General features: G+C 40.7%; 3 protein-coding genes across 8 annotated transcripts; 2 read left to right on the plus strand and 1 right to left on the minus strand.

Moving 5' to 3' along the window:
* Positions 1-382: 382 nt before the first annotated feature.
* On the plus strand, positions 383-7,386 carry rnf34a (ring finger protein 34a). 4 transcript variants are annotated; one of them, XM_069138697.1, is made up of 8 exons: positions 383-542; positions 1,094-1,395; positions 2,373-2,759; positions 3,774-3,836; positions 4,105-4,306; positions 4,419-4,448; positions 4,681-4,722; positions 5,397-7,386. In XM_069138697.1, exons 2-8 carry the CDS (start codon positions 1,192-1,194, stop codon positions 5,582-5,584), a joined length of 1,116 nt encoding a protein of 371 aa, XP_068994798.1. In that variant the 5' UTR covers positions 383-542; positions 1,094-1,191; the 3' UTR covers positions 5,585-7,386. The 4 variants fall into 4 exon arrangements, with proteins under 4 accessions (XP_068994798.1, XP_068994797.1, XP_068994799.1 ...); XM_069138696.1 differs by having other exon boundaries at positions 1,177-1,395; XM_069138698.1 differs by having other exon boundaries at positions 1,181-1,395.
* A 1,101-nt stretch (positions 7,387-8,487) lies between these two features.
* Positions 8,488-19,565, minus strand: kdm2ba (lysine (K)-specific demethylase 2Ba). Of its 3 annotated transcripts, none has more exons than XM_069138322.1 (10): positions 19,425-19,565; positions 15,950-16,174; positions 15,601-15,744; positions 14,517-14,603; positions 13,835-14,113; positions 12,897-13,714; positions 12,610-12,773; positions 12,357-12,518; positions 11,747-11,965; positions 8,488-9,761 (listed from the first exon to the last, which is right to left on the minus strand). In XM_069138322.1, the coding sequence occupies exons 1-10, from the start codon at positions 19,476-19,478 to the stop codon at positions 9,580-9,582; spliced, it is 2,334 nt and encodes a 777-aa protein (XP_068994423.1). In that variant the 5' UTR covers positions 19,479-19,565; the 3' UTR covers positions 8,488-9,579. The 3 variants fall into 3 exon arrangements, with proteins under 3 accessions (XP_068994423.1, XP_068994422.1, XP_068994424.1); XM_069138321.1 differs by having other exon boundaries at positions 13,835-14,120; positions 14,515-14,603; XM_069138323.1 differs by having other exon boundaries at positions 9,671-9,761; positions 11,624-11,965; positions 13,835-14,120; positions 14,515-14,603.
* Positions 19,566-21,477: 1,912 nt separating this feature from the next.
* On the plus strand, positions 21,478-27,381 carry LOC138191891 (calcium release-activated calcium channel protein 1-like). Its single transcript, XM_069138956.1, has 2 exons — positions 21,478-21,762; positions 24,223-27,381. Exons 1-2 carry the CDS (start codon positions 21,649-21,651, stop codon positions 24,769-24,771), a joined length of 663 nt encoding a protein of 220 aa, XP_068995057.1. The 5' UTR covers positions 21,478-21,648; the 3' UTR covers positions 24,772-27,381.
* Positions 27,382-27,674: the final 293 nt, after the last annotated feature.

The following is a 27,674-nucleotide window of genomic DNA, read 5'->3' on the forward strand; positions in this document are numbered from 1 at the left end:
ACACAGCTGCAAGTACTTTTACTTGGCAGGAAGTCGTTTTTCATTGTCTGTATCGGTAGCTTTTACTTGAGTAAAGCATTTGAATAGGCTCCTTCATCCACCACTGTGATTTCCATATAGCCCACAAATAGAGTCCACAAATTCTGAAATAAAAAATAAATAAAAAACAAAGCCATTGTCATATACAGTTATGATACATATATGTGTATATATAGATATATATGTGACAAAACATAAGGGTTTCAATCATTTTGGCCACTCAGAGGTTATTGTATCTCTAAGACAAAGGAATCTACAACAACGTCGGGGTTCTTTAATACACCAGTAGGGGGCGATAATGCTCCGCCCGGTTGTAAACTCGGCATTAAAACGAAAAAGCAGCAGCAGAAATATCGGCAGTAAACTCGGTGCTCGATCGGCGGTCTGATCACACCGAGACGCATCCGGGCAGTTCGTCCAAAACAACTGTCGCCGCCGCACTTTGCAATGGTTACGCCGTCACTCTGTACTTCCTCAGCGGACACGAAGGAGCTGCAATGAAGGTGCATTTTCTCCCTTTTTTTTTTTTTTTTTTTTTTTTTTACCGTAACCTCCGTCTCAAGTTTTCAGGTCTGCTCAGACTGTCGCTGGCAGCAGCTAGCTGATGTTAGCCACCGAGGTACCGTTAGCGTCGCGTCGCTGTAACGGAGAGCTGACCTGCTTTACTCAGGTGACAACGGTCGGACACTAAACATCCATTTGACATCATGGACTTATTCATTTTAATTCATAATCGATTGAATACTTGTTTCGTTTTTTTTTTTTTTTTTTCCTGCGCTTTCTTACAACATTATAATACGCTGTTAGTAAACGTGTTGTAATCAACGGTTAGTTAACTAAGCTGCCGTTGCTCGTGGTGATGTTTTGACAGTTGCTCTTCTTCCTGTCGGTGCTTCATGATGTTAAACGAGCACTCAACGGCTTGCGGTCATCTCATCTATAATTAGCACCCGTATGTGACCCCCTTTTTTTTTTTACGCAAGGTGTAGGAGTTGTTTCTGTGGTAACCGTGATGCTGCTGCACCCCCCCCCCTCCCCCCCCCTCCCCCGTCAGGTTTATATCTTAACAACAACACCGTCCAGACTGATGTGAAGACGTGGAAATACTGAAGCTGATGGTGTGTTTGTCAATGCCAGGCAGGGGCCTCGTCCATGTGGGCTTCATGCTGTGGTCTGCTGAATGAAGTCATGGGCACTGGGGCCGTCAGAGGCCAGCAGCCGGGGTTTGGGGCCGGTGCTGGACCCTTCAGATTTGCCCCCAGTGCGGGATACTCCACGTACCCGCCCGCCAGCTCAGGGAGTCCCAGTCTTGTATGCAAGGCCTGTGGCCAGGCCTTCTCGGTCTTCAGGAGGAAGGTAGGTGTCTGTGTGATGCCAGCACATGTAAACTGATCTGATGACTTGATGAGAAGGAAATGATGCGTGTGTAGATGCAGAGGGAGGTGCTTGATTAATATTTTAGGAGACGGTGCATGTTTATACTCGGTTTCTTCTTATGTTTAGTATTGCAATGATGATGATACTCTATTGTAGGACAAGTGTGAAATTGCATTGCCTCAGAGCAGGTTCATTTGCAGGATCACAAAGAATACGGACATTGAAATAATAATAATAAATGACATATTTAATTTTAGCAGTGACTTATGCGCAAAAGAAAGCTTCAGTCTAATCTCATTAAATCACAATTTTTTTTTATTTCCTCCAATTAAATATGAAATTAATTAAGCATAACCCCGAATTACTAGTCTCGTTTTTTAAAGGAAGAAAATGTTGAATGGGTAAAAAATTGAGGATAACTGATTGTGCTTTTTTAAAAGAGCTGAAATCATTATTTATCTCTGGTGACAAAAAGCCTGAAGTCGGGAGACGTATGGACACACTGGTGCTGTGATATCGTCACTGAGTGCGCATATTCATGCAGGTTCTCATTCTGCCTGAACCTTGCTCACCATGCCAATCTAATCCCACATCTTGCATTTATTACTGTTTGATGTTGACACTTAAAAGAAAGTGCCTCCTGTCTCTGTGCCTGGAGAGGAAGAGCAGATGTGAGTGATTGAAAAATGCAGCAAAGGTCTGCGGGCATTGATATACCTCCCTGTGATCTATGAAATTTTGTCGTTCCATTTAACACCTTTCCAATTTTTGTGAGAAATTAAAAAAAATATTTTAACAGGAAAGAAAATAGGGAGGTGAATGAGGCTTTTTTTTTATGTCTGCAACATGATTCTGTCATGAGATATTTTTGGCAGTAACATATGGTAGAAATTGAGCATACATCACTAATTGCCTAATTTCCATCATCTGTTTTTCTCTCCCTATTTCTTCCTCAGTATATTTGCTGCGACTGCAAGAAGAGCTTCTGCTCTCTGTGCTCCGTGCTTCAGGAGAATCTACGCATTTGTACCACATGTCATTTGCTGAAGGCCACGGCCTTTCAGCGGCCGCGGCTCATGCGTCTACGAGTAAGAGACCTGCGTCAGTACTTGCTGCTGCGCAACATCCCCACCGATACCTGCAGGGAAAAGGAGGACCTGGTGGACTTGGTGCTTTGTCACCAAGGCATTGAGGAAGAGGAGGACCCTGACATGGCCAGCCTCCACTCGCGCTCCCTGTATACACCAACCCCTTCTACCACACAGTCTGCCTCAGAGCTGTCTACTTTCGCCACCTCTCAGGAGGAGCCGCTCAGCAGGAGCGATAGCTCTGATACCAACCAGGTAAGGACCGGCTTTTTTAACACATGGAGAAACCTTGCATTTCACACAAATCCTTGCACTCATCTACTGAGACTACAAGCAGCAATTAAAAAGTTCTGAGACTGTTCCAGTTGCGCATGAACGGAGCATAGCCTTGTGATGTGCACAGAGCAGGGGGGAAGTTACCTTGGAAGTAGTAAGGAAGTATTCAGAGTTACGTCAGCCCCTGTGTTACAAACGTTTTTGTGTACACAGGTACGTGTGCATTTGCAATTTCAACAAGGACTTGAGGGGGACTTGCTTCCCCCTGCTACGTGCACAACATGGTGCCGGGCTCTGTTCCAGAAACAGTCTCCCTCATATAACTACCAGGCTCTCAGTTTTATAACTAGTCATCACATGGCGCTTCTTGTTTGCTCCTAAAATTAGTTGGCAGCTAACGTAATTACCATGGCTGCTGAAATGGTGGGTTTTCAGTGATGCTGGCCTGCAGGCACAAAGCTGACATGTATGAAGTGTTTTCCACTATTGTTTCCTCACATTTTTTTTACGCGAGTTATGCAGATATGAGTATGTCATGTCATCACTTTCGACAGCTGTTGTGCTGCTGCAGATCTATAAAAGTGTTTGGGAACACACTGACATGCCACTATAGGTAGAAGAGAAAGTGTTGAAGAGAGACATATTGTTTGTCCTTTCTTATTGCTTTCACTACAATTTGTAAACCAGCAAAAAAGAACCAATCTGGACTCTAGAAAGCGGAGAGATTTTTTTTTTAAATGGAGCAAAAGAAACTACAACTTGAATTAAAAAGAGCTCAGCTCCAAGCAGCCAGGATCCACTATAAATACTTGTACTTGGCCTGCTTATGGGGCAGTAAGCGTTTCTATGAATGGGAGGTACTCGGCATGTTTGTTCCCAAGGTATCAATGGGAGGGCCGAAGAGTGTCTAATCCTAATGCCTAGCAGGCTGCCGTGTTTCTCGCATGTAATGCACACTAATGTCTGTTTTTTTCTGCTATTGTTGTGTTGAAGGATATGGGTGATGCCACATCAGTGTCTCTCCTCAACCTGGACCCCAGTGAACACACTCCTGAGGTGATTTGTGTCTTCCTATTTATCTTCCAGTTAATCTCGCATATCATGTGGATTGGTGACAAAGTAAGGAGTGCTACTCCCTACCGGCATGTTTTCTCCCTTGCTGCAAAAAATGCATTGCCCTGCAGATTGCGGTGCTCAACACGCCTCCACATTTAGATCAAAAACATTTTGCACTGAAGACGTATGACAAATGAAATTACGGAAATAAGTAGTAGAGGTGTTTGAGTACAAAACATATCACTTAGTGGTGTTTCCTGTCCCTCAGGTGAGTCCCCAGACGCGTCGTCGGGCCAGAGCGTCCCTGTCAGACATATCCAGTTTGAGGGATATCGAGGGCCTGTCTGTCAGGCAGCTGAAGGAGATCCTCGCCAGGAACTTCGTCAACTATTCAGGGTGCTGCGAGAAGTGGGAGCTGGTGGAGCGTGTCGGCAGACTGTACAGAGAGACAGAGGAGAACAGGAAATCATGTGGGTATTCACTTTCTCGCTGAGAAAATTCTGTGCTTTATAGAAATCATTTTGTGAACACTGATAGAGCAGATTGTGGATCTAATGAAGCCTTGCTTTATTTTTCTTGCAGTGGAAAATGTGAGCGGTAGTGTAACCACAGGTAAGCTGTCGATCTTCTTTGTGTGCTCTGTCCGAGATGTCACTTTTGGATACCACATCCTGTTTTTAACCATAGAAACGTATATCTCTGCTGCATCTGACAATATTATGTACACTAGGTAATATTCATATTTTGCTGTAAGTGGCACTGATCACAAGCAGGGTCGTTCAAATGTCTCATTCAGAATCATGATGAAAAGTCTCATGCTTTCTTTACTCCTCCCACAACAAAGTGATGGCCTTTCCCCCTCCTATCTGCAACGGTGCCATTAGAGGTAAGGCTTGTAGATTCCTCGCCACCGTTGCTGTGGTCAAATGTTCTATCTGTGATTCGCCTCTCCATCTAATGAACAGAATCACATCTCCACCACATCTGTATTCATCGTGAACCTGTTCTCATTCACTACCCAACCCCGTGTCTTTGTGAAATCCCTGTGTGTGGTCCTGCCTGTGGAACGGCGTTTACTGTAAGGGCCTCTTGCTGTTTTATTGAGGATGAAAATGAGGGCTCATTTGTCCCACTTAAGAACTAAAATTTGAATATTTCATATTTTCATTTGCCATGCTCCCAGAACATTGATCCTCCTTGAGATCAATCTCCCTCATTCATCTATTTCTGTGTTGAATATGTGAAGCTAATTATACTGAGAACTGCGGTATGATAGCTATTCACTCTCCGAGCAGCACGCCTCAATTGATAAATACTCTGTGGTCGTCATAGAAACATCGTGACACATCGCCGTAACAGGCGATGACATTTTGCAGGAGATTGTGAGCATGACCTTACCCAGAGAAGGTGCACAGGATCAGACGACGTGTTGTATTAAGCTGTTGAGTATTTTGGAGCCCCCTTGTCCTTCCTCAGTTCATGATGTATCACTGTTTTTTGTTGTTGCACTGTTTAAACATATCCCGGCACCTCTCTGTGTCTTCTGTCTTCCTCTTGCAGATAGTGAAAACTGCCCTCTGACGATTCATGACGACAACCTTTGTAGGATCTGCATGGACGCCACAATCGACTGCGTTCTCCTGGAGTGCGGCCACATGGTCACGTGCACCAAGTGCGGCAAGAGGATGAACGAATGCCCGATCTGCAGGCAATACGTTGTGAGGGCCGTGCATGTCTTCAAATCCTAATGCACCACTGCAGCACCACTGCACCTGCTTCAGACTGAGGCTTTAACTCAACAATGCAGCTCATAACCTTTGAATCCCCAAAAGACTTATTTTGTGGATGTTTGTATTTCCCAATTTCTCACATTATTTGCACATTAAAATATGAGAAATATGTTTTTTCTTAAGAATTTGACTATTTGGTTTCAAACTAAACATATCTCTTATCTGTGTTCATTCTCAAGTGTCTGTTTAGTTTTTCAAAGCAAAGAATGTGGGGCACAAGCCATGTGCCGACTTGTTAAAACACAATACATCACTCAGATCTGCCTATAAACTGTAGCTGGTACTCGGCTCTGCTGAGTATTCCTCAGAACACTTCTCTTTACAACTGCTGCAAGCGACTACATATCTTAGTAAGGACGAGGGCAGACACATACTGACCCTCAACACAGGGGAGAGGAGGTGAGTCAACTAGGTGCCAAATAATGGGTCACGCCCTTAATGGTTCTCACCCATTGTTTCCCTCCACTGTGGGGGCGGCAGTGTGTAGCTGCTTGATTCTTCAGCATGTTAGGCCAGAAAGCACTTTGTTCACACTGTGTGTTGCTGCACCACTGCTCACAACCCACTGCAAACTACGACTGGTAAAGGTAATGTGTACTAGTTGTGGAACACTATATTTAAAAAATTTCCCCTCGGGGATTAATAAAGTAACTACCTAACCTAACCTAACCTAACCTTAACTGATTTTTGAAGGCCACTAACTTTGTTTAAGTCAAAGGGGAAAGCTAATAAGAACTCATTGTGTTTTCTTTTCAACTCAAACAGAGTCATACTCGGCCCACACATGAGCCAGTGCTCTGCTGTGGTGATACAAAGATAATGATTGATAATGGTGATTTATGATTAAGTTGATGCATTATTAATTTGAACATACTCACTTATTTTCCTATATAAGCGCTTACTGCAATGCATTACACATTTAAATGATCTAGTCTGTCATTACAGCAATAGCTAACCTCTGCTGTCACCTCTATCCTGCCTCGGCGCTTCAGTGGCGACATAATACATAAACCGGTGCTAACTCATCCAACAATCTTCCGTTTTTCAGCTCAACTGTGGATGTGAAACTGAATGTTTTTAGTTTTGTTGTCGTGAATCGTTGGGAGTGGAATGAAGTGTCTTAATGCTTTTTATTTGATTTTCTCATGTAGGAGTAATGTATTGAACTAACTATTCAAGGATATAACTACAAGTTTACTGACACCTGTGGTATAGAAAGTATAGAAATAATGACTTGCTAATGTACATTTGCATATATTGATCCATATGAGATGTGTATATATATATCTATATTTTTTTCCATTTGATTTAAATTGTGTAATATCAGATTATTGAAATGTCCCTGGGATTGGGTTAGTTTATTATGTTGCGTGATTTAAAAATGTACTTAATCTGCATTTGTTTGCTTGAACTCTGTCCCACTTAAATCAGAGCATGACAAGAAGCTTTATGACACTGGTTATGTTACATCCTCCTCCTTATATCCCATCTACCTATAAAACAAATTCCTTCCTTTTCTTTACTCTGAATTCTGCTCATTTAGAAGTATTGCACTCAGTACTGTACCCCAACAAAGTCAACATTGCTGCTATTACAGGAGAAATGTCCCCTACAATCATGAACAGGAGTGGATCAGGTTGCACTTTTTCTTTATAGAGGGTGTAATTGTGTGCAAGGTTTGGTCTTTGTATTTGGGAATGTTGAACTTTTTATTTTGGTAATTAAAGATTTTAATTAAAGTCTGTTTTTGTATAATCATGCATCACAAGCAGTGTCCCTGTACTCTCTTGGGTAAAGTAACAATTGATTTCAGAATTAGTAGTTGATTCATTTATCTAATTTTGATAATAAAGCCATTGCTTGAAGCCCATTTGAAGGTAAGCTAATTTACAGGTCTTTGTTTGCTGTAGTGTCATTTTGATGATTTTGGACAACTAATTGTAGAAAAACATTTTATAAACTTGATATTGGTGCATATTTCAGATATTACCTACAAATACAAACTGACAGAAATCTGGTTGCAAATACAATAATTGTAATATAACTATATTATCAGAGGAACATCTTTTCAATCTTTTCTCTAAATTACATTTGTCACATCGTGAATGTCAAAATATACAATATTAATATCAACAGTTTCAAACCTGGGAATCAGGACCTGCTGTTTTCCATGAACTCTTTATTTTTTTCTGACATTTCTCTTGTTTTTGTGAAATATTTTATTACCATTTACATCTTTATACCTCATTAGTGACTGTGAGGCTGTACTAAGTGTTTTGAGCCTAAAAGGAGCAGTGTGTAAAATATAGTGACATCTAGTGGTGAAGTTGCAGATTGTAACCGACTGAACACCCCTCACCTCACCTTCTCTTTCCAAGCAAGACTACACTACCTGCAAAAAGTGGAAAAGGCTTTCTCTAGAGCCAGAGTTTGGTTTGTCCCTTCTGGGCTACAGAAGCCAACCTTGATTTTTAGTTTCAGGCGTTTGTACACAACAGACAACTAATTATTTTTGTGCTTGAGGTCAACACGCTGACATGCTAATGTCTCGCAGGTGTAATGGTTATGATAAAGGAAGAAAAGTCAGGGGGATTGGTCCTCCCTTGAACAAAATGTCATGATGGTAAGAAATATTTCAGTCTGAACCAAAGTGACGCACCAACAGACCACAATCACTCATATCCACTGAGACCATAATCTATAATAAGGTTTCTCAAGCCAACTCTCAAGCCTCATTTTAACGGGTCACAAGGGATTAAAATGCACCTCCATCAATGTAAAACACTGCTACCCATGAGCGCCTACTTCAGAGAGCAAATCCTTCAGCTGCATTGGAAAAATGGCAAAGAGAACAGACTCAATGATGGTACAAATGAAATTCTTTTAATGCATATTATCACTTCATTTTTGGATTTTACAAATATAAACAATATCACATTCACCTGAGGTGATAGATTACAGCACAACACCCAAAATACAACACCTACTGTGTGGAGTATATCTTTAAATGTCTGCAAACGAGTTATTTGCAAAGGTCATAGTTAATTGTTTATATAAACCAGTATAGAGATCCAGATGTGTGAGGTTGACTGCATTATAGAAAAGTCAGGGTCAGGTTTGCTGTGACTGTCAACTATTGCTGCTGACTTTTGGGTGTTGAACCTCCATCAACTGGGTGCTGCATCAGGCTCAACCCCATCCTGATCAATTATTTGCACGCATTATTTGATCCAGGTATAAGAGACATCTATGTTAAGTTACTGAATAAATGAATAAATACAAACTGTTATAAAAAAAAAATAAGAAAAAAAAAAATCAATAAATTAATGTTGAAATATTGATGAAAACCCCATCAAGAAAAACACTCCAAAATTCAAATTACTAACATAATGAAGGCATGAGGATGTAACAGGAGTATGAAATTTGTTTATTCTGTTTTATGATTTTGAAATACATTCTAAATATTCAAAGTATTTAATCAGATATTACTGTACAAGCTGTTTTGTTTTTTTTGTTGGATACTGAGGTGACATGATATCAAATGCAGATTTTGGCACATAGACACTGTTACATGAAGGGAAACTGAAGGGGACAGTTTTCAGTTCACATGCCAGACAGTCTCTCTGTGAAATGTTGCTCCTGAGACACTGTAAACTCATGAAATGATGCTGGTATAAAAATACTATGTTTTCAAATATTTAAAGAATAGAAATAACCCGACGGTCAATTACAAGCACGTCTTTATAAAAGTACAGTCTCAACAGAAATACAAGCATGCCATTTCCTCTTTCTCTGTCCAGTGAATGTTTATCACCTCACATAAGAGTCCAACCTCTCCATCCAGAAATCTCTCACCTCAGTTGACTGGGACAGCGGTTTAGATTCATTAAAAGGGACCAATTGCTCCATTAAGTGCAAAGACAGTCTTTCAAAGCTTTTTGTCCTCTTAGGGACTAGCTTGTCTTTTGCAGCAGTTTGTCCTCTTTCAGCCTGAACGGCACGCTCACAGACATCTCTGCGATGAACCTTTCGCACGCCGTCCTCGTCACCTGCTTGCAGAAGCGGAGGTCGATCTGACAGATGCTTCCACACCGCTTGAAAAAGTTTAGGGAATGGTCTGTGACGCGGTTACACACTAAGAGGAAACAAGAGAGAGCAACGATCAGATGCGTGGAGATAATTGCTGCTAAACTTTCACCTTTAACTATGGTCCACTTAAGAGGCGTTACGTGGAATACAAAACAGATTTGTAAATTCATGTAAAATGCCAGGAATTTTCAAACCTCCTTCTATCTAAGCCCAGTTTAAGCCCTATAGTTTAGCTGAGCGCAAGAAACCATGGAGCCGAATACTCAGTTTAAAAGCTGTTTAAAAGCTCCACATAACCACCTCACTCAGACTAAACAGCCCCAGAACACGTGAAATGTAAACCTTATCATGAACTGATCAGAAAGAAACATTTTAACTTGTAAAGAATGAACGTGAATACTTCCAAGCAGCATTCTTTCTGCACATGCACATTTTTATTTAAAATAAAGTGGACTTACATTTTTCTAACAAATACAAATTCAGAAGGCTTCCAAGCTGAACTGAACCACAGCAGAGTTTGTTTGTGATGCATCCTCTTAAAAGAACTGAACATGTGTTGTTGCCCAGCTGTTGCTTCATTAAGAGCAACACAATAATGCTTTATACTGAACAGATGATGGCTCTCCATATTTCCCCCCCCCACATTTTTCTTGCCCAGAGATCCACCCTACTCTGGCTCTGATTGGCTCGTACTGGTTGTGTTTGTTGTTAGGGTGATGAGTTGGTTTGGTTGTAAGAGTATCACGACCATTTAGAAGCAGACTAGTGGCGATCAAACACTTGAGGTATGCATCATTTTTTTTATGTGACACAGCTGTTCCAATTGATGCATCTGTGCATGTAAACAACAGACCCTATAGAATCACATCACATGTAAACAGCTGACCCGAAAACATTCTTCTGAATGAAGAAATGTGTGCGCATATAACCACAGCTAATAAGAGCCAATGAGCCATTTTTGAATTGCTTCAATTTACTAACCCAAAGAGTCAACTATGCAGGTGTCCTCTTCAGAGGACTGTGTAGGCGTGTAAACAAAAAATAGCTCGATTGACAGCTTGTTAATTTGCTACACTTGCTGGTCCGGAGGAGTCACATTCTTGCAGGTTAATTTGGCCGTTTATTTTGGTGATTTTACATAATTCTGTCAGAGCTCCACCCAGTCTGCACAGAAGTCGAAACAAGCAGAGTAAGTGACAAACACCTCTGTGTGTGGGACAGAAGCGATCATTAATAACCCCACTGAAGTCCTGAAGAAGGTGCAGCGGTGAAGTCACAGCATTTAAATAATTCAGTGCTTAATATCAGCTGTGGTACAACTGCATTAACATAAACATACTCCATCCTCCTACTCTGCGGTTATAATATGAGCACTTTGAGAGCGCACTGATTGACAGCATGTTAGTGGGAAACCCTGTTTTATTCTCCAAGTCAGCTGGAATGAAGAAATAAGCACAGACTTGTACCTTTTCTTCCTGCCAACCAGGTGCTTCAAAATAGTTACCTGACGCAGCAGGTAACTGTGAAACGGCAAAAGCCATTCTTTTGTTTGTCTAATAAAAAAACGTAGAGAGCCTTTTCAGAGGAAGGCATTGTGAGCACAGGTGTAAATAGAAATACAAAAGATGCTGTGGTTTAAGGGCCCAGGTGGTGTACATGTTGACTCGCTGTCACGGTTTGCTGAAACACTAGCATTAAAAAAAAAGCAAAGCCATCCTTTGTGCTATTAGTAACACCTGTTCTTTTCCTGCAACAAGTCAAAATGTCAGATTTTGTATTGCCCTTTTTCATGTTAGATATTAAGAGAGAGACATAGAGCGGTATTTTGTGGCTCTTTTAATGTTCAGTTTATATTGATAAACATTCTACTTAAGGAAAAATTTACTCACATGACAAAAAAAACCTTACCGGAAAAGTGACTTGTGGGGACTCCCAGTTTAAGGATCTAACAACTGTATCACACCAGAACCCCTGCAGTTGTCTGTTGCCTGTGTATTCCTGTGATGCTGCTCGTTGGGTCCCACATCTCACCTGACAGGTTGATTTCTGCGAGTGAGTCTCTGGTTGTAGTCCCTGCTGCTGTCAGCAGGTTGACTGACTGGTCGTTGATGTGGTTGCAGTAGCTCAGGTCTAGCCTGGAGAGCAGAGGCATCTGTCGAGTGATGAGACGTAATGACGTGTCGGTGATGTCCAGCCCCGCCAGCCGCAGGTCTTCCACGTTCCGCAGCTTGCAGCGGTTGTCCAATTGACCTGTTGGTTAATCACATATCAATTTCTGTATTCTGTCAACAGATAGTCTGAACGGTATATAAGACGCCTACGAGCTCAAATTATGGTTTTTACTTGCAAGAAACCTAATTTTATTAATAATGTCTTCTTCTTAAGACCTAAACCTAAAGGAGGTGTTTCAAGACAAATCATTTCTGGTCTAGAGAATGGACGCAATAAAATGTTCACAAATATGACTGATCCACCATCAACAGGAAACCCACCCGCTCACAAGTTTTAATCCACAATAGTTTACATTCAGTGGAGTAATCACTGAGGGTTTTAATCGTTAAATAATGCGATTGCATTATGAAACATTGCATTCAACAGGCGGAAATAAAAAAACACTTTCATGACGGTGCTTGTATTTTACCTGGTCTGTTGTCTGTGGGGGGCGACAGGAGGTCCCTCATCTGCGCGTCTTTGAGCCCCTCCACCCACTGGACGTCCAGGGTGCGCAGCAAAGGGCAGCTGGAGGTGCAGAGTGCAGATACAGCAGCCCAGGAACAGCCCGATAACTTTAACAGTCGCAGGCCTGAGAGACACAGAAGCATTTAAAAACACTGATGCAGAACAAGTGAAACAGAAAAATAACATTTTACAGATTAACAATCAATCATATTTACCTGGCAATCTATTAATAAGCCAGCTTAATTGTTTCTTGGAAATGTTGGTCCAGCTGAGGTCCAGGCAAACTGGCTGTCGGCGGATAATCCCACTTAGCATGAGTGGAGTGATGGAGGTGCAGCGGTTCAGATCGATCTTTGTCCAAAGTCTTTTATCACAACACCTAGCGAGAAAGAAAGATTTGTGCTGTAGGTCATATCAACGATGTCAAAGCAAAGCACTCCAAAGAAATCTCACATTACTCCTTTTGGGATGTTTTGCATAGAAATATGTGCTGTGCATTTACCATCTGTTCCACGTCTTGCAGACTCTCATGCAGACACACAGCTCCTGGTGTGTGAGGTAGCGAAATATCTTCATCCACACCTCACGCTGTATGACGTGTGTTTTGCCGTCTTTCAGCGGCAGTCTGTCGGGAGGCGGGCTGATCGGAGGGGGCCGAATGACGTGCCGCTCCATTTGGACACACTTAGGTGGGGAGCGTGGGGGCACCGGCCGGTTGGTTGGGGTGCTCCTGTTGAAGCCCAGCGGGGTGATCGGGCTCGGATAGAAGTGGCGCAGCTCCCAGGGGGTCCCGTTCATCTCTTTGGTCTTGAGGTGAGCCCTCTGGTCTCCGATTTCATTACCATTGCGGAACAACCTCTTGGGCTCCTCGTTCTCCGTCTCAGGTTCCACTTTGAGGGGCTGCCGGTTCTCGTTGGCCAGGCAGTCCTCCGTCTTCTGGATTTCCTGGTTCAGAGCTTTGCTCAGCTCTCGGCTCAGCTCTCTATTAGGTAAACGCCGCTTGCGGCGAGCCTTTGGACGTGGGCCTTTTTCCTGGGTCTCACTTCCGCCCTCGCTGCTGGGGCCGGCCTGTGGAGAGCTGCAGTGAGACTGGTCGCTGTCTCCAACCGGTGTTTTAATGCAGGGATTCAAAAAGTCAATCCTGGAATCTTTGTAATCCCCTTCTTCTTCAGCATCTCCAAAACGCCCTTTCCTCTCAATGCCACTCCGGAAGTGAGGCTCCCGTCCTTCCTCGTCCTCTTCGTCATAAGCGTCTTCATCCTCCTCTTCTGTCTTAATTTGGTGCAGAAGTTTGGAAAAGTAGGGATCATCTGACTTTTCCTGCAGGTAAAAACCAAATGATATAAAAATGACTTACTTGACATTTTGGTTTGGTTTGGTTCATCAAATTACCCCTAAACACATGAATCTATCATATCGGTCTCTGTTAATTACACAAACCTTCTTCCTCACGCCGAGATCCTCCTCCTCCTCATCATCAAACAGCTTCCTCTTCTTCCTCAGTTTGTCCTCGGGCCTGGGCCGTGGCAGGCCGCTGGGGGAGAGCAGCGGTGGCTGTCGGTGGAGGGTCTCCTCTGGTCTGTACCTGGGTGTCTCCTCCCGGTCCGGTCTCCTCTTGGCTGCAGAGGAAACGTCCCCATCCTCCTTCACTGGCTTCTGTTCCCTCAGCAAAGAGCCAGGGAGGTTGGAGGCGTACTTGAACCCTGGACCCCTTTTTTGCTTCAATACCAGAGGGGACAATAATTGCGAGACAACTTTATACCTTTTGCCTATCGTGACAAGCACAAACAACTGTGTACCTACAAGTGTACCTAAGGTTTAATCAACTCATCCCTGTGACCAAAACATATTGTACATCAGTGGTTTCCTGCTTCTGTGACTGACACAGTCACATGAATTACTTTCACATACAAGAAAAGCATAAACAGGAAGTGGCAAGCTTCAAGTACCTCAGTGTGCAGATGACACACTGAGGTACTGGAAGCAGTGAAAGAGAAAGTGGACTATAATACCAAAACTCTTTTGTAGTATTTCTTTTTTCTTTTTATAGTTTTCTGAAAATACACACAGATAGTGAGCTGCAACTCAATCTAAATCCCCTGACTCCCATATTTGTACTCACTTTTCCACTTTTCCCAGCATGGTTGCATTTGGGACATTCCCAGCAGTTGGGGAGTTCATCATTCACCACTCCGGAGGCATCGCTCACCTGATAAACCGACAGAAAGATAAGCCAGATTTCAACCACAACAGCCAGCTTTAACAGAGTACAGTGTGTTTAATAGAAACAAGACAAGGAAGTGAAAGCGCCTGCTGTGACATGTGCTTGTTAGGCAGGTCAGCGCACTTGAACCTCAGCCATAGCTAGCATGCAGACTCTTGCTCCGTGGATTCTATAGAAAAGGGAAGTACGGATGGTAAAGCGATCCCTTCCTGGTTTCAATATGCACCTCTGAATGCTGAGTGGCCACCACAGAACCCTGATCGCAACATTATCGTGTCGGTCTGAGGTTACGTGAAGAGACAAGCCATTGAGAAAGCAAGCTCTACCAGATGTTTGAAACAACAGATATACCTTAAACGACTGATTTTAGTTTTTTGTTTTGTTTACTTCACTTTGTATCTGATAAATAAATGCATTACAATACCTTAGCTGCTGCATGCAAAACAACTAGACAGTGCATGTTTCAGAAACTGGTTTGACCTAGCCTATACAAACAGCCTGCCAGTTACAAACAGGGCGTGTGCTGCTTTACATTTTTTTTAAATCTTAATCTTATGAGTTGTCTTCAAGGCTTCAACCAGTCAAGTCTAGTCTACTTCTAGTACTACTAGTAGTCAAGTCTACTTCCACAAATCCTTTAGAGAAAATCAAATTGAAATCCTGTTGTACATGGTTTTAATTCCTGATTGCTTGTTTTACTGAGTATGTGCTGGGAGTCAAATCCTCAAACATGATGCTGTCATGCTTGAGTCATAACAACTTCACAAACACATAAAAATGATGGGTGTGATGAATATTATATAAACAATGCCATTTCCACATCCAATTACCTTCAGTGACTGCAGTCCAACTGCCTGAGTCACTCCCTTAATGTTAAAATGACCTTGGGTTCCTGGCACACTGCTATAACACAATGAGTCACCATGAGAATGACTTGATTGAGGTGGAGTCATTCAACTGCTCTCAGTCAGGGTCTCTGTACCTTGAGGCAGTTGGGATGGACGATCTCATTGCAGATGGAGCACTCCATTAGCATGAAGTTGAACTTGTCCTCCTCGTCCTCGAGTGTGTCCTCCTTCCCTGCTTCTTTACACACCACACACACTGCAGTGTGGGGCAACACGGGCTGTATGGATCAAGAACAAACAAACACAAAAAGCAGGAATAAACACATTTAAAATGAATGACATAATGTCTCTAGTTTACTGCTGTTCCAAACTTGCAATTTATTGCAAATTATTTTTTTCAGTCTTATTTATTAACAGGTGTGGAAAATGCTCTCTAAAATGATAAATTCAACTGTGTTATAGTACTTTCTACTACCGACTCACCGCGATGCATTGTCTCATAATGCAGGACTGTTTCATGCGCCCCGGCCCGCCGAACTTCTTCATGTCCTTACAGAAGTGACACTCTCCACATTCAGTCCGGAGGCACGCCTCACACTTCCGGCAGCGCGTCCTTCTGCGTCTGGCTCCGGACGAGCTGCGGTTGGACGGCAGCTTAACGGCTGACGACGTCCCCATCTTGGGCTTCGGCCGGTTGGCTGCCCGTTGCTGGAAGACAAAAAACAGTGAGAGCGGTTTAATGAAGGCCAGTAAATTAAGAGAGTTTGCGTCAGTTTGTACCCAGAAACAACAAATGTGTTTATGGGTATTTAAGTAAGATAATCTGTCCCAAACTGCTGAAACATACATTGCATCAGTAACGGCATGAAACTGATGTTGTACCAACGTAAGACACATGCTGGTTTAACAGGCTATTCCTGCTGCTCCATAACAGCCAAATGATCCAGCTGCAACAAAAATTTCAACAACAAGCATGTTTTCAACAGCTGAATTGATTTTACGCCTCCTGAAGTGACTAGAGACACATGGAAACAGGTACTGATTAAGGACCCTCATTAAACGTCTGTTCCAAGCATTCTGGCTATAATCAGTTAAACAGTCCTTTTTCAATTAATTGTTTTATCTATAAAAAAAAGAAAAAAAAGAATAAATTTTATGAAAAATGGCTCTTCTAATTTTTGACAGCACACTACATCTCCCAATCTCTACTCTACTTTTATTGAGCGGCAGTCAGAAATCAGAAAAAAATGATCTATCTAGTTTACCATCACGTAAGTCAAAGAAAAGCCTCAAGTCATCACAATTTAGAAACTGGAAAAAGCAAATGTTTTACATGTTTTGATTCTAAAAATAGTAAATGAAATGCAGACTTGACAGAAAATTATATTTAAAAAGCTCATCACAGTTTCCACAAGCCTACAGGAACATCTGACAGTATTATAATGTTTTTATTGTCTGAATAAAGGTCAGAAGAATGTTTAATTTACAAATATAAGACTATAAATCAACAAAAAAAGGAGCAAATCTTCACGTGAGCAGCTGCAACCAGAAAATGTTTGGTGTTGTGTTTTAAAAACAATTTAAATGGCAAATCAATGAGTAATAATTGTTGATTCATTTTCTCTTTATCGAGTAATCAATTAACTGAATTTACTAAACTCACTTCTGTGAATTTCTCACATTTCTATAGACTCCTCGCTGTTGCCATGGCAGGGCTACAAAGCACTATGAAAATGAGACAAGTCATAGGCCATTACAGTGATTCTTGTTCTAGCAGGAGAGGTTACCTTGGCAACACATTTGCCTTGCTGGTGGCAGCTGTTTGACTGGAGGACTGCGAGAGATGGATAAAAATAATCTCACAGGAGGAGGTTATGATTTACTGTGTGGCTGTGAGCACTTTCTTGATGTCATTTTTCTTACTTTGTTACTGATAACGACACAGTCTACATACTACAGATAAATGTAGCTCTTTGAGCAGCTATCACTTATAACACAAGACTATTTTATGAAAAAGCATCAAGAGCACGTTGGTTTCTTTTCTGAAATACAATGGCAGTGTTATGGACAGGTCAAACTGGTAAAACGATATGTAGAACAAGATATTCCAGGAAAATGACAAACTCTCGACTCCTGCGTTCTGAATCATATTACGTAGAACGAGAGGAGAAACCTGACAAGTGACTCACTAATGAAATGACAACCACAACATGTTCCCTCATGTTTACCACAAACTGTTGTCTTCACTTTCCCTCAGGAAACATGTTTTTGAAATCCATACCTGTATGTTTTTCCCACTCAGCAGCTTGTCTTTTTCAAGCTGGTGCTGATGGAACATTTAGACAAAACAGGGCTCTTCACAGCTTGCCATTAATCCATTTCACGACCCGTGGAAATACGGGAAGGAAACATCAAAGGAAGGGCAGCGACTGCTGCTGCGGGGATGACTGCGACGGTCAACAATCACGCAATGTTTTTTGTTTTTTTTTCAATTCAGCTGCCTCATTGTGTTCCTGACCTTTTCGGTCACAAAAAGTTTCTCTAATGTCTTGTGTAAACTGACGTGGTCTACTTGTAAAGTCCACGCATAGTTTCAATCACAACAAATAAGTGGCGTTTCCTTCGTCCCCTGCAGCTCTTGGACGTGTACTTTGCTACCGTACTCTAATAAACAAACAAATCGAAGCAGCCCCAGCCTCTCTGCAGAGCAGCTCAGCTGACTCGTCTTTACTGTAACTCTCTGCCATGATATGTCAGGAATTTGGGATTGGTTGCTGAGGCCTGTGAACAAAACCATGGCCTATATTCTGAGCGCAGTCTTCTGACTCAGCTCCAGCGTGTTAGTTCAGTGGGAGGAAGTCACAAGGCTCATCATCTGCTGCTCATGTACAGCGGTCCTTAACACAAATACCAGCGTGTGTGACTGTCTCCCAACAATCTGTCACAAACAGAAATACATCTTTGATGATTAGTGGGTGTTTGTGGGTATAAATATTGTGTAAGCACAATGCACAAAGGCTCCGGCTCTTACATCAGCACTCCTCATATTTCTCCTGAATCGCTCATGCCAAGTGTCTAATGGAGGCTTGTGTAATATCCCACAAGCTCTGTCAGAAAGCATTCATGCTGTTTGACCCCATCAAACGTGCGTTTCATTCCACAGATGAAAACTTTGTCCACACATGTCGAGTTTACAGCACGTTGACTTCCAGAGACAAAACAAAAACAAAAAAACATACTGACAAAATACAGTTAGAAATCTTACAGCCGGGGGGTTATGAAGGGTTCACTGCACCCTAGTTTGAGAACCACTGGACAAACAAGCAACAGAAGTCGAGCCACTTCATTGTTCCCTCTCCCCACCACCTCCTCCTCCTCCTCCTCAACAACATTTTGCCCTAAAGCCTTCTTAAAGGCGCAGAGAGGTGGTGGGACAAGTTTTGGACGCGTGAGGAAATCAATCACAAGACAAGCATTTGCAATAAGTGTGGCTGAGGAAATCACAGCATGAGCCAGCCACAAAGTTTGAACGGTTTACCACCTCGCTGCTGGGTGATATCGAGGTTCTGGTCCCCCCAACCTGACTCGGGAGGAAAGTGGTCGGTATAAAGTGGGTCAGCGGTGGCTTAACGCGATAGATGGTGTCCAGGAAGAGATATAGGACGCGGTGTGTTTGGACGAGCATGGTATCAAACCTGACCACCACCAGTTAATTTAACGGTGTACGGAAGATTTAGCCGGCTATTCGGTTTTGTAACCTTTCCGAGAGAAGAAGAAGACGACGACACATTTCTCTTTTCAACCCGATTAACCTACATACAAGAGGAGAAGAAGAGCGGGTGAAAACCTGACGTTAACCCGAAGCAAAATGCTCACAAACGGCTTTCTTTCTCGTTACGCACTTTGGCATAACACACGAAAGGTTATATCAACAACAAAAAAATGCGGGAGCTCGTACCTGCTCAGACTCTGAATCATATTCCTCATCGTCTCCGCTCAATGATAAGGCCATGACTCCTCTCTCTCATCGTTTGTGAACGGCAGAGAAAACTAACATGGCTGCACAAGCCTCCTCCTTCGCATCACACCGACACAGGCAGCTGCTAGCTAGCTGTTCACGGTGTTACGTTCAGGAACCTTGGGGAAAAACAACAACTTCCTACTTACTTTATCCACCTACAGCATTCAGGTTTCCAAAAAACCAGAGGACTGAAAAATGTAAAGGGGAACACAGTGAACACATATGTGTTTTAAATGTAAAAAAAAAAAAAGTAAAGAAAGAGAAAAGAAAAAAATGATATCAAGGTTTCGGCGCCACAAAATCCTAAACAAAAGCTGGCAAGGTTGGAAACGCTTATTAACGTGTAACCTGAATGCAGCGCCATAGTAACAGGAAGTGAAGATAAGCAGGTAAAACAAGAGGACTCACTCCTACACACGTCCGTCTCTGCTTCTGCTGTTTTTGCTCTGTATGAGTCAGTGACAGATTAAATTCTTCAAAGGTTTATTTGATTTATTTAACATTCTAATCCCTAAGGTTTTAGTGGGTTACTAATGGTTTTAAACTGTGCATACAGTAGTTTATTTGACATTTTGTGTAATAGGCTATATTTGGTGTTAGTGATGCTTATTCGTAATTTCTGCTTGTACGCAAGCTAAAAGCAAAAAGCCCTCCAAATAAGCAAGAATTAAAAAACTGCTGAAGAACAAGCATGACACCGCCTGAACCCCGTATCATTAATGTTGATGGTTAATGTGGATGGCCTCTGGAGATTGCAAGGGATTTGTCAACAAATGTTTAAAAAAAGAAAAAAGAAAAAAAAAGATTTATTTTATTTTGCATTTATGTGTATGTGCAATGTATAAAACTAGTTCATATTTACACAGTTCACCTGATATAAACACTATTAAATAAAGGCCAGAGTCAGCACTTTAATTTCAAGGTCATTGTTTAATTTCAGAGTACAACAGAACAAGAAATGGCCAACTCAGAATTTAACTATATTATATAATTATGATGTTACGACAGTGAATTATCTAAAGCAACTGCATCTAGAGTGATAAAATGCTTTATTTTGGCGCCACCTAATGGTTAGGCATGTTTAGTCAGCCTGTTAACAGAAGGTTATGGACTCTTGAATCGCTGCTGGTTACTATCACTAGTCTTAAAATAATAATTAAAAAAAAAAAAATCATACTGTGCAAGGACAGATTCAAACGTGCAGAATTGCATGTGAATGTGAGAAATGTTTTGTGCAAGAAAGATAAACTGTCACCAAAATTGAGAAGCAGCAGCTGAGCATTCAAAATGAATGAGTCTGTCCCCATCGACTGTGAATGACTTAAGCTTTAAGTTTTACTATCATAATAACACCAAAATGGATTTTGTAAACTTAAAAGGGAGGCAATCTATAAGATCTGCTGCTGACACAAACACACTTTAACATATCATAATTTACTGTTCATTTGCATTTACATAAATTTCACATTAGATTTCCAATTCTGTCTCTGAGATGTTTAATTCTGCTCTGTCCTCAGTGGAGGACAACGATGATTTTATTATTCTATAGATAAATCAAATTTAGTACGAATTAGTCAATATTGCAACAAATTAAAATAACAGCAATAAAAAAAAATATATTATGCCAGTTCTGTGTAAATAAATGTTCACATCCTAAATTTGTAGCATTTTTTGTCCAGATGCCATCAACAACTTAAAAACTTAAAATAAAAGACATCACCAAACAGTTTTTCACCAATTTCAAAACTGCTGACATGTAAAATTTAGGACACAAGTCAACACAACGATTTTAAAGATGCATACAAGTGGATTGCACTGTTGGGGTGCATGCTGAGTAGATTATATCCGTAAAGGAAAATACTATCATGACAGACAGTCTATTAGTGGCGCAGGGAGGCGAATTTACTGCTCCAGCGCCTGTGAAGAGCATTGGATTGTGGGTACCTTGTGTTTCCTGATAGATTCTGACAGCCAGTCAGCTGTTGGGGGAATGTTTTGGCACAAGTTCGAGAGCTTTATATCCGGTACTTTTAGTTGTTTTATTGCTTTGGAAAAAAGTTTCCTGCGTGCGCATTTTATCTGCCACCGAGCACTGTTCGGTAAATCTACTCGGTTCCAAACTATTTTTTATTTGTAAAAGGAAACTGGAACAACTTTCGGAATGAGTTTGAGTGAACACTCCATGCAGGCTCTGTCGTGGAGAAAACTGTACTTGAGTCGAGCCAAACTCAAAGCCACCAGTCGCACTTCAGCTCTTTTGTCGGGCTTCGCAATGGTAAGTTTGACTTTACGCAGATCAGAGTTAACTGCACGAATGCGCGCTTAACTTTAGGCCGTAACACACTTTCAGTATGTGACGCAGATTATTGTTTTCAAGGTCTGCGGCGATCACGTCATTGTGCAAGCCTGTATTACGGCTTGAGGGCACCAATATGTACCTCTAACGACCGTGTTATTTCCGTGAAGACATTGTGTTAACCAAAGTACATGGAAACTCAAGGTCAGAATATGAGACAGGAACAGTCGTCAAACCAATCAGTTATGTGTGAATTTATACAACATATGGCCTACTGCAGCCTATATCTGACGGTGCAACAGGAAAACAACAACGACCCAAGTGAAAAGAAACATTACATGTACATTTCTCGCCTACACGCCATCAAATCCAGTCGTGTCTTCTGCCTTAACAAGTAGACCGCAAAGCAGCACTGACATCTAAAAAGGGATGGAAGAAGTGGTTCTTTACTTCAGTAAAAGTATCTGTAAAATGAGAAACGTAGGCTACACATTGCAGAAAATGCTCCCTGTCAGTGTTTTACTATCATGTATGATGTTTGTGGATCAGTTTTACCGCTGTGTTAATGTGCACTTTACTGCTGTAGCTGTTGAACGTTGAGCTAAGTTTTAAGTGCTTTATGGTTGCGTAGTTAATTCTACAGTCATGCATCATATATTGTATAAAATGATCATGTGTGTTGCATCACTCTTAAAATAACAAAAGCTAATCTCTGTTACATTTTCCATCAGATCCAAGTGGGTTTTTAAATGTTTATTTAGCTTAAGAAGTCTTGAGAATTTTCTCAACCCGTACAGGAACACATAATCCTTAATTTTATCAGAAAAAAAAAAGTTAATTACAAATCACCAAATTTAGAAATAGTGGTTTTCACCGCACAGGAAGGGTAGGATGACTTGTAATCTGAAAAGTAACGAGTAACTAAAGTTGTCAGACAAATGTACTGGGGTACAAATTACAAGATTTCCCTCTGAAAAGTAGTGGAGGGAAAGTATAAAGTTGCATAAAATGGAAATGTTGAAGTAAAGTACAAGTACCTTGAATTTGTACTTAAGTATAATACTTGAGTAAATCTACTCACTTATATTCCACAGCTGCATATTAACACTAACAGCGATACATTTAAAGTTTCTAAAAACAGCCTATAGAGCAAACAAATGTTTGATTTTCTTTAGTGAAATGTAAAATACCACATGTAACTTTGAGCCTTTTACAATAAATAAACAGTGATATAAATAAAGCTTGAGACTAACGTGGAGCACAAAGTACAATGCAGTTACACAGCATATCATAAAATGCACCAATAACAATATAATATATTTCCTCTTCCTTTTTAAATCTCTACTGAAAATATCCACCTGTAATAAAAATACAATCCACCTCCTGTGTACATACACCAAACTTTACATAAATACAGATCCTCCAGAGTCATAGTCGACTCTTTAGAATCAAAACTATTGCTGAGAAAGTCTGTCATCTTTTTTTATAAACAGTATTTTTTGCACATGTCCCTCAGCCTTATCAGTCACTTATTTTAGATTAACAAAATTGCAGTAAGTAGTGACTGATGCAACCACAGTATTGCAGCTGCCCTGCTCTCATAATTATTATTTATACGTTTGACCATAATCTGCCATGTGTTAGGTCTTGAAGTAAAGAGGCTTTTTGATTGTTACATTGGATGTAATTAACATTCATGTATATCTTTACCACATGGTGGAAATATCACGACATAGCTTGCTATTTAACTCAAAGAGACCATTGTTGGGCCTCTGATCCCACTGTGGAAAGCAGTACATTACGTAGTACTATAGTCATAGTGCATGTAAACACAGCAGCCATATTTATCGTGTCACTGATGCAGTTTGGGTCAAATGTGAAGATATATAATACAAAGTCTTACTTGCACAGTTATCTGTTTATATTAATATATATGGAGTACAGTAGATTTTTAGTCATGTATTGACCCTTGACCTGACTTTTATTTACCCAGTTTCCAGCATTTCTACAGATTTATTGAATACTTTAACAACAGCCTTAACTTGTAATTTTTTGACAAACTCAATGATTTTCTCTCATGATATTGATTCCTATACCTGAGCTTAGCACCAATCAGATAACATACTATTGCTCTCTTTTTCACCTCATGTCACAGTGAGGAAGTACTTTGAAGCCTTTGAATGTAAGGCACAAGACCGGGAGCTGCAGCAGTTGCTGCTTACAACATCAGGGCAGTGCTGCTAAAATTTGATTTATTTAACAGTTCAGTGACGCAACTTTCACAATAACAGTTGTGTCAGCTGCAGATAGCTGCTCACCCTCGAGTCATTACGAGCCTTGATACATTATTCTATTGGATGCTTTCCATGATATCAGCTCATAAATACACACATAAGTAGTGTTGCAAATATAAACAGTTTCCTTGTTTGATGTTCCCAGGTTGCCATGGTGGAGGTACAGCTGGAGCGGGATCATAACTATCCTCCAGGGCTGCTGATAGCCTTCAGTGCCTGTACCACAGTCCTGGTTGCAGTGCACCTCTTCGCCCTCATGATCAGCACCTGCATCCTCCCCAACCTGGAAGCCGTCAGCAATGTTCACAACCTCAACTCTGTGAACGAGTCTCCCCATGAGCGCATGCACCACCACATAGAGCTGGCCTGGGCTTTCTCCACAGTCATCGGCACCCTCCTCTTCCTGACAGAGGTGATGCTCTTGTGTTGGGTCAAGTTCTTACCCCTCAAAAGCAACAATGACAAAACTAACAGCACCATAAGTCCCGGTGAGGCCGCAGCCATCGCTTCCACTTGCATCATGGTGCCGTTCGGACTTGTTTTCATCATGTTCGCCGTCCACTTTTACCGCACACTTGTGAGTCATAAAACGGACCGGCAGATCCGAGAGCTGGAGCAGGTCATTCGCCTCCAGAACCAACTGGATCACAGGTCTGCGACCGAAGATCTGAAGGCAGCTGTCCACTTCCCCTGATCACAGCCAACGAGCATTCAACAGTAGGGACAGTCAACAGTCTTTTTTTGTGAAATTAGGTTAGGTTAGGTAGTTACTTTATTAATCCCCAAGGGGATTATTTTTTTTTATTATTTTTTTTTTAGGTTAGGTTTAGGTTGTTTTTTAGGTTGTTTTTTTTTTTTTTTTTTTAGGTTAGGTTATTATAAAAGCTTTATTTTTTATGTTTATCCAATGCTTTTCTTTTGAAACTGCAAACTTCATCCTTTGAGTGTTGCACGTTTTGGGTCAGTCCACTTTTGGATGTTGCATGTTCACAAACCACAACACATTCTATATTACTTTGGCTTTTTAGTCATTAGTAAATCTTTTCCTCTCAACCTTTAACATTTCTTTAATTTGTATGATGACATGTCATCATCATCATATTGTAACATTACATTTGAAAGTTAAAATTTCTAAAGGAGCTCACTCCAGTGCACTGGGGACATTTACCAATTTGTTTTACTTTCTTATGAAGGCAAATTATTTTATATGTGACAAATACAGGTATACTATATAGTAAACAATGATAAGTTGCTGTTTATTTGTAAATGACGGCAGAAAGCTATATTAATCTTGTAAAATCTGGGTCAATTAGTTGATCAAAGGAAGATCACAACTTGCTCTTATCTCAGGAACGTCAAATACTGCCCCTTCGTCACAGCTCATTAGTGTCTCAGAGATACGCACAAGATGTCAGAGGTTTCCCGCACAAATAATTGCTTGGTTAGGGTTAGAAAAAGATTGTGGATTGGGTTACATTTTACACGTTCGCAAATTGTTTAGGTTAAGGCACCAAAACTCCCTGGCTAGGGTTAAGAAAAGTAATTTTATGTAAATAATCTTTCATACACGACCTCCTTCTTCGACCCAGGTGGTCACGGAGCAGAGAGCACCTTGTGTACTATCTTTCATACGCCAACAGTTTTCAAAACACGGCAGTAGTGGACACCCTGGGAATGAGAACAGGTTGGAAAATCCAGAGTAAAAGAATTGCTGCACTTCCCTGTCTGAATACTCAACAAGGCCAGTTTTTCTTTTTCTACTTAAATAAAGTCTGTAGTGAAGCTTTATTTTAGATGGAAAAACTCACTGGTTCAGTTCTGTCTGGAGTTTTTCATGTGTTGTTCACTGGGTTTTTTAAGCAGTCTCATACACACAGTGTTCAGTACATTCTGCTATATAACTCACTACCACTGCATCGTCAACCTATGGCTTCAACAGTGTAGGTTTCGTGAAATGTTAGCTCCTTTTCTTTTCACTCATCATGAGTCTTTGGTGTTGCGAACAATTTACATTTTGCTTCTTTCAGGATCCTCCAAAAGTCAGTATGCATAGGAAAAAATAGGATTGGTGACAAAAACATTTTAAATTCTACAAAACAGACTGTATTAATGTTAACATCCAACAGTATTTGTTTGCAATCCGAGGGAAACGGAAAACTTGTAGTCAGGGAGTGATTTTAACCAAAGTGTCTTTTTGCGATAGACAATTTTATACAGTGGGTTGACTGGTAATCAAAATGAGTTATGGGCAGCACTCTCAGTCTGTCTGTATTCGAGACTCATCTTTCTTCCTCCGAAGGAGTCATCTGCTTGTAGAACCAATCAAAGATTTGAGAAATTTGCATTTCAAATATACTGTATGGAATACTGTATACTAAATGGTTACTGGTTTTAAGTGTTGTTGAATGTATTATTACAAAGCAGGAATGTACTGAAAATATTGTGTTTTCATGTTTTGTACTTTTCATAGTTTACAAACCTGGGTACAGATTTATGGAATAGAGGTTGTGTTTCGGTTTTGGTTTTTTTGTCCTGAAGCATGTTGCTGATTTATTTTACTTGGATTTGAGTTTTATTGTCTTTACTGTAACATTGGTACATGGCAATCTCATGACAAAACTTTCTTATTAGTATGTTACATCCCACAATATTCATCCATAAATATGTTCTTTTGCGAGAAATGTTCAGTATTTGGGACAATACACAGTTTTTATTTCATCTTTTGGTCAAAAATGTTGCATCTTTATAATGTGATTTTGAATTGTTAACTGAATATTGTTACATACTATGTTTCATACATGTTACATACTATGTTTCTATTAAGGCCATTATTGCATTTTTTTTCTTTAATACTGACCAAATTTGGATCCAAATTGTCACGACCAGATGATGATAATATCTCTGTGACATGTAGTAGAAAACAAAGAGCTGTATGCAGTTATTAGTTTACAGACGGTTAAATAAAATGTTGATCATGTTTCTCTAAAACGGAATTAAATCAAGATGGGTTTATTCAGGCAGACAATCACGTATCTGATGTAAGTCACCACAAGTGCCTTTTTTAAAAACAGGAGGATGCAAGCGAAGGCATGTAACTTTGGTTCAATTTTGTGGTTTATTTATTTAACCAAGTGTATGTTACTGTATTTCGAGAGGTTCCACTGTGTCAATGCACAATTTTAAAGATAATTTCCAGTAAATACTGTATTGTAAGTTTTGCTTGTGTGTGATGTTAATGACTCATGAAAGAGATTTCAGCTTTGTGAGTCAGCAGCATTTGAGAATAAAAAAAGATTGGACATGATTTGTTTTTAGTTGTTTTTTTATGTGAATATATATATATCTATATATCTATATAGATATATATATTTCTTTTACATTCTTTTACATTTTCATGTATAAAAAAGCCAGGAAAAAGAAATACTACAATCTTGCATGAAATGTATCTCCAACTATGACATCCAAAGGAAAACCACACAGGAAATGTCCAAACAGGAAGTTTGAGTGGAACTAACATTGCCAGTCAGTCAAAGCCATGAGCATGCATCACAACGAGGGACACAAACTTCCCCTCGCTCTGAATTTTACCTGCACTCT

The sequence above is a fragment of the Embiotoca jacksoni genome, unplaced genomic scaffold (assembly GCF_022577435.1).
Source record: "Embiotoca jacksoni isolate LCO1_2020_lvr unplaced genomic scaffold, fEmbJac1.0.p SCAF_8, whole genome shotgun sequence".
Classification (NCBI taxonomy): Eukaryota; Metazoa; Chordata; class Actinopteri; family Embiotocidae; genus Embiotoca; species Embiotoca jacksoni.

Coding starts and splice junctions, on each gene's coding strand:
- rnf34a (XM_069138695.1), top strand. CDS start 644: ATGTTAGCCACCGAGGTACCGTTAGCGTCGCGTCGCTGTAACGGAGAG. Junction 710..1,176: donor AGCTGACCTGCTTTACTCAG/GTGACAACGGTC, acceptor TGTCAATGCCAG/GCAGGGGCCTCGTCCATGTG. Junction 4,723..5,396: donor CTGCAACGGTGCCATTAGAG/GTAAGGCTTGTA, acceptor TTCCTCTTGCAG/ATAGTGAAAACTGCCCTCTG.
- kdm2ba (XM_069138321.1), bottom strand. CDS start 19,478: ATGGCCTTATCATTGAGCGGAGACGATGAGGAATATGATTCAGAGTCT. Junction 14,121..14,514: donor GCTGGGAAAAGTGGAAAAGT/GAGTACAAATAT, acceptor GTCCCCTCTGGT/ATTGAAGCAAAAAAGGGGTC. Junction 13,715..13,834: donor ATCTCGGCGTGAGGAAGAAG/GTTTGTGTAATT, acceptor TTTTACCTGCAG/GAAAAGTCAGATGATCCCTA.
- LOC138191891 (XM_069138956.1), top strand. CDS start 21,649: ATGAGTTTGAGTGAACACTCCATGCAGGCTCTGTCGTGGAGAAAACTG. Junction 21,763..24,222: donor TTTTGTCGGGCTTCGCAATG/GTAAGTTTGACT, acceptor TGATGTTCCCAG/GTTGCCATGGTGGAGGTACA.